Raw genomic sequence first — 9,588 nt, forward strand, 5'->3', positions numbered from 1 at the left:
TTTTTATAGGCCTCATCATGTAATATAGACATATAGGCCTGTCATAGATGTCCAAATGACGTCCAAAAAATTATCCAGTTCAAACATCAAATATTGCCCGTAAATATGACGTCCAAAAAATTACCCAGTTCAAACGTCAAATCTTGCCCGTAAATATGGCGTTCAAGTAGGGTCATGGTTGGACGTCCAAATAGTGGACCTAGTTTGGACGTCGAATAGATGTCCAGAATTGGTCATGGACCGACGGCCCCAATATAGACATGATCTGCACGTCTATCCGACGTCCTGTGTTTAGTAGGATTGGTTACTCAACTGCTTTTTCTTATTTTCAAACCATTGCCACTTTGGTTTAGGGTTAGATTTGGTGTTGCGTTAGGATGTCACTTTAAGTATTGGTTTATACTATTTTTCTGATTTATTCTTTTATATTTTCTAAACTTTAAACAATTGTCGCCTGGCGTTGGGGTTAGAGTTGGGTTTGGGTAAGGATGTCATTTTACGTAAATCTAACCCTAAACTGAAGCGACAATGGTAAGAAAATAGGACAAAACAGTTGAGTAATCAATTCGTGAGAATGCCACGGAAAAGAAACTCCATGGCAGGGCCCAAGGAAAAATGCGGAGATCCATGAGAATGCCACAGAAATTTGTGAGATCAGGTTGGTCTAAAGGGTTTATGATAAACAAACACTTACGTCAGATAATCGCTTAATCTCATGTGTAATCAGAGTTTAGCGTTAAGTTGTCTTGCGTGTATTTTGTAAACGTGATAATTGGTTGGGTCTCTTTTATCATAAACCCTTTCAAGACATGTGCAGCAGGCACGTATTTTGACAAAACACATGATGCACATGGTTCACATGATGCAACAAACACATATTTAGAATTTGTGCCTTTCGGAAGAAAAGTCACCAGCCGCGACAGAACAGATCTCAACTTCCTGTTTGCCCTGTGATGAGAAGTCTGAAATCAGCCTATAGTAGGTTATCGACAACCGGGCAGAAGCTGTGCATTAATGGCAAATTGTGTACCGTGCCAATTTTTTATGTCCGCAAATTAAATTGACAAATAAGATTCATGGCGTAACCGAATTAAACTTGTGAAATTGAATGACGAACACCACTCATAACCCGGTCGCAGGATTCAGCCCAGCAGGAGGAGAGGACTGCTGTCAGTTGGAGAAATGAGTAAGAAAAGACAGAGTCCAAAACAGTAGGAACACACTTGATGCTGGCTGGCTTTTTCTTTCTCAGCCCTCAAAGATGAAATGGAGTGATTCGCCTTATAACCGATGCCACAAAAGCAGTGGGCCGGAGGACCCCGGAAGGCCAACCCCTGAGTAAATTCTGCAATATGAGCTCACTTTTCACCTTGATTCTTTAGGCAACACAGAACCTTTCCCGTAGTCCGCGGCACTGTGCGAACGCTCACGCCTTAATGCTCTTTGACTTTAAATCCCAGATGTAATTGAACTGTCAAGATTGCTGTCTGGGATTGTTTCCGGAGGGCCAAACAATACGCGCATGTGTATCCGTGCACCAAAAAGCAGGTTCCAGAAGATGTCTACATATCATCAATACGTCAAAACAAAGTAATAGCAAGAGTCTATTTGTAGCGCATCAGTCAGCAATGCACATAGGCATCATTTATGGTGCGGAGCACTTTTTACATCAGCCGAAATTGTTTCCACCACCTTATCAAATAGCTGAAGGGAGGGATGTATCTAATACAGAGGGAACATTTCCAACTGATGGGATTTTCATTTTTTGAGCATGAGGTCTCATTTTTTATGTTTAATGCAGATGTCATCGGTGGCGAAATTGTTTGGATAGCTGTCTCTGAGGTCAGCTATTTGTTTCAGCGATTATAACGAAATAACAAAATGCAAACAAAACACATGCCTACACTCCTGTTACTGACACAGATGCAATGTCAAAGTCATATGGCATTGAACATGGAAAGCAACACAAATGCAAAAAGCACAACATTACAGGGACCACAGAATAATATAGCCGTTGAATCGGCAGTATGTTTGCACCCAGTCAAAGATGACAGGCGAGGAGATAAACATGTGAAGTGTCACGATAGACGCTCCTGCAGTCACCTCTTGTGCTGGTGAATTTAATTAAGTGGAAATAGTGGGATGAGACAGACCCCACTACAGCGGTCCATTCTCTCGACAGGCACAGGGCCGTGCTGCTAATTAAAAAGTTTAATTCCAACACTGCAGCGTTGGCATTCGAGTACCCAGAGGTGCGTTCTCGCGTGTCTTGGCGGAGGCTTATCAGGAACAGGCAGACTGGGGCATCCCAGCGCAGGAGCCAAGCTGCGCGGGGAGACGGCGTCCAGCCCGAGCTGGGGAGCAAACCGTTTTCCCCTCGCAGTTTAAAGCCAGCAGTCAGAAGGCAAGAGTAGGGGTTGAACTGCAGAGCGCCAGGGTAAACATGGGATAAATGCTGGATTTGGGTTCTGTCCTGCTTTGCTCAGCAGTGGATCTACGTCTGCCACTCTCTCCTCCTGTCAGGGCTCACGTCTCAGCTTCCGATATGAAAAATTAACTCTCCATGCTGTTCACACTCTTCACAAACCCACAGATGGTTCGCTTTATAGCGCTGGGGAGGATTCTGGGTTTAGTTTCGGAAAAAGCCAAATTAGGAAATTGTGTTATTTTTTGCTCCAATCCTATAGTGTTATTTGGTGCACAGTATGATGTTCTTGCATCTTTGGACCAAAAAGGTAAATATTGTTAATAGTATATATGTTCCAAAGTGATGGGGACGAGACCGCCTATACTGAGTCCAAGTCAAGACCGAGTCTTTGCAGAGTCGAGACCGAGTCAAGACCGAGTCTGTTGGTTTTCAAATACAGTCGAGTCAGAGTCAAAACCGAGTCTTTGAGGAAGCAAGTCTGAGTCGAGACCAAGTCAGATTTCATATTCATGATTTAATATCACCCCAATTAACAGTAAGGCCTACAGACTAAGCAAGATTGGGAATTGAGCAGTGGTTCTGCAAGATGGTGCCAGGGGGGCCCCAGTTTTATGAAATTTTATAAAATACATTCATTTATCATAAGTTCTGTGTAATTAAAACTAAAAAAATAACGCTACTAACCAACAGCCCTACTTTTTTATAATTTAATATGTTTTGTTTAATTAATATGTTAGATTTTAGAACAGTTTTTTGTCATACATTTTCTTTGGGGGGCCGCAAAGGAATGCACGGTACACAAGGGGGGCCGCACGCGGAAAAAGTTTGAGAACCACTGGTTTCGAGGAGCAGTCTTAACATCTAAATATGAACTATGCTTTTACTATCATTTAAAAAATCCCTACCACATGCATCATCTTCTGCCTATTTAAACGGCTCTGATGGCAGTATCTTTGCATTGCATTGTTGTGTGTTTTTTATATTAACATAAAAAATGAGTTTTACTCGAAAACCCGGTCTGAAATTACGAGTCCTTCTCCTCACACTGTGGTCCAAGACCGAGTCTTTGAAGGAACAAGTCCGAGACAAGTCAGAGAAAGCAGAAATCGGTCTAGAGTACTATATCACTAATGTTCCATATAATAAAAGTAAATCGGGAGTGAGGCTGTTGAGAATGAATGACTAAATGGTTTGTTTGTCACACAAAGCTATTAAACGGCTTTAGAAGACTTGATATATTTGTATAGGACAATTTTCTATGATGTTTTTGTCATTTTAGACGTCGACAGCCATAGTGACCTTTACTTTCATTATAAGGAACAGAACAGAGCGTATTTTCTTAAAACACATTTTTGCAATCCATATATGAAAGAACATCATACAGAATGAGGATGAGTAAATTATGACAGCGTTTTCATTTTTGCTGAACTATTTCTTATTCAAAGCATACGTAGCATGCCAACAAAAAATGTATTTAGACAAATCATACACATTGATAGTTATTTCTCTATTAATGCTACATACAAAGATATACACCCAACATATTCATTCTAACTGAGAACATTTCCACAAAATAGGACATTTCTGATCACATATTTTACTCTTTGGCAAGAAACAAAGGGGCATCAGGGAATAAATAGGTGAAATTAAAGGGCTTCATTGTGTATCCATGTATGGAGTAAGAGCCATGCGTGGGCTTTGGCACAGTACAGCTCTCATTGATCAGAATTTATTTTATCTCCAACAGAAAAGAAAGAGACCTTGGTGTTGGCAATGCTGCATCTTTTGAAAGGCCTCCACTTTTACATGCTCATGATTAGACACAAAGATTGAAACATTCTCCTGAGGTCAAACAGATGAATACGGTCGCTTCTGAATATCACTGAATAGAATGAATGAATAACATGTCAGACTGTATTTTAAAAGATAGCATTTGTCTTAATGGTTACCAGGAAGTGTTATATATATTTACAATGTATATTTAATGTGTATTTAAAATCAACATGTACAATAAATTATTATTTATAAAAGCAGCATGAATGTCTTTTAAAGGGGGAACAATCAGATCTCCATTTTGCACAGGTATAATTCCTTTTTGGCTTTCTGCACTGAGCCAAGCATAGATCCCATCAGAGGCATGATTCTTCTGATAATGCCAACCTATTATTACTTGACAGAAGCAACGTATTACCACCTCGGTGAAAGCGAAACTTCTTTAAAAAACAGCATGGAGTTTAAAAGGGTGTCCGGTTCTCTTTGAAAAGCCTTTCGAACATTGTGTCAGGTCATACAATGCCAGGTCATACCATTATATTTCACGACTGAGAAGATTACCTAACTCTTTCTAAAATATATGAAAAACCATTCCACTTCATATTTACTGTATAATTAGGCCTTTAAATCCGGCACAGGCCTGTTTAGGCCATCTCTGTGTACTGCATAGGCAATTTGTTAACCGTGTTGCCTTTTTTTTGCCATGGGTTTAAGTGCAATTATTCATCGGTGTCTAAAATCATTAATGCACAAATTCTTCACGTTTACTTCACGTGTCGTGTGGTTAAGCTTTACAGCGAAATGTTAAATGAGCCGCTGAAGCAAATCAGTTTGAAGTATTTGGTGAGATTATGAACTCAGGCACCAAAGCCGACATATAAACACAAACTATATTGTAAGTGTGTTGTAGGCTACTGTAGGTATATGATGATATGTCATCAGATAAAATGTGTATTAAAATGTTCAGCTAGTTAAATATTACAAGAATTGTAATACACTGTTGTGTATTACTAGCCTCGATAGAGTTACTACATGTTGTGATATCGTTCCCGTTCGTATGCACAGTAAGCCACAGCATGCCTAAGATTCATGCAATCCGTGTGTCCTGCAGCGAACGGATGCAGAAACAAATTTAAGGCTGCTTAAGGGATTTTCCAGGCTCCGGGACATTAAAACACACAAGCACTCCTAGGTGTTATTTATGTAAGCTTGGCATCCACTGATCTAATGAGCCTCGCATACAACGGCTGTAATGAAACAGCTCGCATTAACACTCGGCCAAATGAGCGGTTATGAGTGTGGGTTCCTCTAAAGTGAATTGTAGCAGATGTTGCTGAGCCCCAAAGCTCTGAGTCACAGGCCAAGGCTAGAAGACTCGAAGTGCCGCCAAACGCGCCGCACAGCGCAGCTTAATGCTTCTTCAGCTTCTTCAGTCTTTGCCTCTCGGATCCTCTCTATATGAGCATCTCCAGCTATTACGCTGAATGATGTTAAGCATGGGTAAAACTGCCCCTTAAAAGAGAAACGTCTTTAATCTGGAGGCGGTATCTGCACGGATTGTAAATAGCATAGGGAGATGTGGACTAGCTAGGTTTCTTCTAGCTAATGCGGGCTGAAAGTGGACCGGGAGCAGTTGAGGATGGGTTTGGGGGGGCACACACACCTGAGTAAGCACCTCATGATATAAGCACACCTGGGAGCTTGAAACCAAGGCATGCTGAAAGTGCTCAACAGACCATTCAGTACACCTGGCTCTATCGAGCGGCGATTGTGAGCATGTATCCAGCATGAAATGAAACAGACAATGGATGCCGTAGAAATTATGTCACATCTTCTGCAGCTCTGTCACATTTGAATCATCACATATGTATGGGCCTAGTGACTTAATGACTGTGACTAATTTGTCTTTCTGGAAAAACATATGCAAATGACCACCAAGTCATTTTGGAATTTTGTATCAAGCAGCATTCCTGTACCACACTCTTGCTGGGAATTCATAACATCTCCAAGTACACCCGATTAAACAGACAGTCCTGATTTGCGGATAGTTTTAGACACCTATATGATGTCAATGTCTTCTTTAATTTTATCATTATTAATATTATTGTGCAAACTTGCAGCCACATGAAAAACAAGGTATACTTTAGTACTTACTATAGTAAACTGTAGTAAATGCTGTGTTTTTGAACTAAACCTTAGTAAATATTAATAAATATTAACGAACAGTATTTAGTTAATCTCAACTCATAATAATTAATACTACATAATACTATACATTTACAAAATAAAATAAAAAATGCTACTGTTTACTATATACAGTATGTAAATATACTATAGATTATTTGGGATGATTAAATTATGCAAGACATGAGAAAATATTTAACATCTAAATGAGCGTAAATATGATTTGTAAGGATGTTCTGTGTTTTCTTAAGTCTTAAATAACTTTTTTTTAATAATAATATTCTTTACTTAAATAGCTAAACCATTTTTCATACCAAATAATACAATAAAATATCTTTAAAAATATCTTTAAAACGTGCACTTTTCAAAGCAAACAAAACAAGAAACTGAACTCCATTATAAAGTATATAGAAATATGAATGCGCGCACCTGTACCAGTCCAGACCCTTCTCGTAGTTCCTATCAAAAAAGTGTGGCTCGTTCCCAACAGCCCGAACGTCGGGATGTACCCGCAAAGCTTCGAGCAGAGCCCTTGTACCCCCTTTCTTCACTCCGATTATAATGGCTTGTGGTAGTTTTTTCACGCCGTAATCCGAGGTGCAGTTCACGGCTCTCCGCAGGTCGCTGTCCGTGGTGCTGAACTCCGGGTGTTCGCGCTCGGCGGCGGCCGCTGCGCCCGAAACGCTGCTCGGGGTGGCCGCCCGAGCTCGCACCCATCCCGCTGTCCTCTCCTCGACCCCCACGTTATTTATAACGCTCGAGACGGTCGCCGTCCTTTCGATTAACTCCTCGTCCAGGTACACTTGGGAAGTGGGGGAGTAAAGTTTCTCCCTCAGCGTGACCAAAGTTGTCTCCTCGGTCACCAGCCTCCCCTGATAGACGTAGTTCTCCTGGAACTGAAAGGAGTTGTAACAGCTCATCAAGCTATAAAACAAATAGGTGACAGATAGGGAGAGGGTGAACATGAATAAGATCTTCCGGGGCACTTTAGAAGTAAAAACCGAAGTACTGGACCAAAATGCCATCTCTGATAGCAGCGATCCCCTCAGAGAAGTGGCCAGACATGTTTCCACCCCAAGTCTCGCATGGACACTCAACAACAATAATCTGTCACCATCAACATCTGAAACATCTGAGGAGCAAAAGCGCCCCACGCTAGGTTCACTTGAGATCGTTTAAATTCCAGAAGAACGCCTCGAGTATCGATTTCTTATTGCGACGCTGACAGCCTTTGTCACAATTTATCGGATTGAACTTGCAGATTAGAAAGGCTGCGGTCGGGCGTCCTTTCAAACGAGCAGCCCGGTTTGATGTGGGCTGATGCTGACGATAGACCAAGACTGGGCATCTTAGAAGGAAAGGGGAAAGAAAGAGCAAAGTCTTTGAAGTGATGCGCACGGCGCGTCTCCCCCCGAAACGAGATTTTGGAGTGCAATTTTGACACCGCCGTCCTTCGCACCGCTGATTTGAAGTGGCAATCGGCGAAAACGATGGATCTTAATCCAAACGAGGTGCTGATGTTGTATCACGGACACATCCTCCCACTGGTAATCCACTAACTTTGCGCGCTGGAGAGTGAGCAGCCTCGGCATAAATATTCATTGACTGCTCTCAGTGGCTGAGAGTGCGCCTCGTGTTGATTGGTAGACGTGATGTGCGCATCAGCCGTGGGCTCATCCACAAACTGGAATAATACTACAGTAAAATACTGGTACACCCACTGGTTTCTACAAACACGTGCGCAATTTCTTATTGTGGGTGAGAGCAGAAAAGCTTATAATTTTACGCAGAGAAACAGCATCCCGTGGGATCAGAAAATAAATAAGTTGTATTTAAATTCATATTTTAATAAATATTGTTTTATTAATTTTTATATAAATAATAAAATAAAGCAATAAATAATTGTGTTTTTATATAAAAAATATACTGTCGTGTTTGAATAGTGCATTAACATTTTTATACATTTATGCATACGTCTTAAAGGTTTCGTTAAAAAAAAAAAAATATATATATATATATATCTTATTAATTCAATGATTTATAAGAAAATGTACCAATGTCACATACCTAATGCCTTCTATCCTGTACTAATTATGAACCTTATAGTAAAAATCTTATATAGTGTTATTTTAAGATGGAGGGTGTTTGTCATAGCCTGTAATGATAGAAGACTATACAGTAGTAACAGGAATAGTAATATCATTGCAGCTGGTTGTAATTTTACTGATTCACAGTTACATTGTTGCGATTTAGGTTTTTTTACAGAAGCACTCTGGTCTATACATAGAAGCTCATGTCTGCTCTCTACTGGCCTGAGAAATGCAGGACTAAATAGTAGTGCTGCTTCATGAGATGGACAGGCTACTTAATACACATTAATGCACAGGTTGCAGGCGTGATTGTGTAGATAAGAAATGATTGACTGGGTGGTTGCACATATCTCTGGAATACAGCCATATTCATGTGCTGTCTGCTCTGAATTATTCAACAATGGAAATGTATCTGTTTTCTAATGTGGAAACAAACATTGGGTTCTCTATTTAGAGGCATTGGAACGACACTATAACAAATAGTAATACAAATATTGCTACTTTAACAATCTATTTTTATTTGCACCCTTAAAATGACTTTGTCTAACCTACTGTAATGTTAAATCAATCGTGTCATTGTTATAGTTAATATCTTAATAATCTAAACAAATATGTTTATACCTTTAAACATGAATGGGCAATTTCAATAAATGGTTATGTAAAATAAAATACAAACCCAATCACTAGTTTAAATGAATGGTTACAGTACAGGTTAAATTACAACCAAACAGGTTTTTTGAAATAACCCAGCATTTTTAAAAGTGTGGTTCATTTAGGTGTTACCATTTTTTATGTACCTGACAAACAATATTTTTAGTAAAAATGCTTAGTAAGTTAATCTGCCACATTTGAAACCACTGCTAAAAGACCTTGTTATCTACTGAATATGTTCCAAGGATTAGACATATATCCTTTAGGGAAATAAACAGGTGACTTCAGAGTTGAGCGATGTGTCCTCTACCTTTAGGACGATCCATTCATCATATCCCTGAGGCTCTACACCGGGAATAGATGTTTAGCTTCCAGCATTGAGCATCCGTTAAAAACTAACCATTTCATTTTCCTGATAAATTGGATTTACTGCAGTAAGCATCTTGTTATTGGCTGGATGAT

At 39.9% G+C, this 9,588-nt stretch overlaps 1 protein-coding gene across 1 annotated transcript in view; it reads right to left on the minus strand.

Annotated features, from left to right (window-relative positions):
- The window catches only part of hs3st4 (heparan sulfate (glucosamine) 3-O-sulfotransferase 4), a 121,292-nt gene extending 113,185 nt beyond the window's left edge, over positions 1 to 8,107 (minus strand). Inside the window, exon 1 of the mRNA XM_065257044.2 lies at positions 6,815 to 8,107. Within this exon, the coding sequence (XP_065113116.1) occupies positions 6,815 to 7,410 (596 nt within the window). The 5' untranslated portion in view covers positions 7,411 to 8,107. The remainder of the gene's footprint in view (positions 1 to 6,814) is intronic.
- Positions 8,108 to 9,588: the final 1,481 nt, after the last annotated feature.

This window comes from Paramisgurnus dabryanus, chromosome 3, assembly GCF_030506205.2.
Source record: "Paramisgurnus dabryanus chromosome 3, PD_genome_1.1, whole genome shotgun sequence".
Taxonomy (NCBI): domain Eukaryota; kingdom Metazoa; phylum Chordata; class Actinopteri; order Cypriniformes; family Cobitidae; genus Paramisgurnus; species Paramisgurnus dabryanus.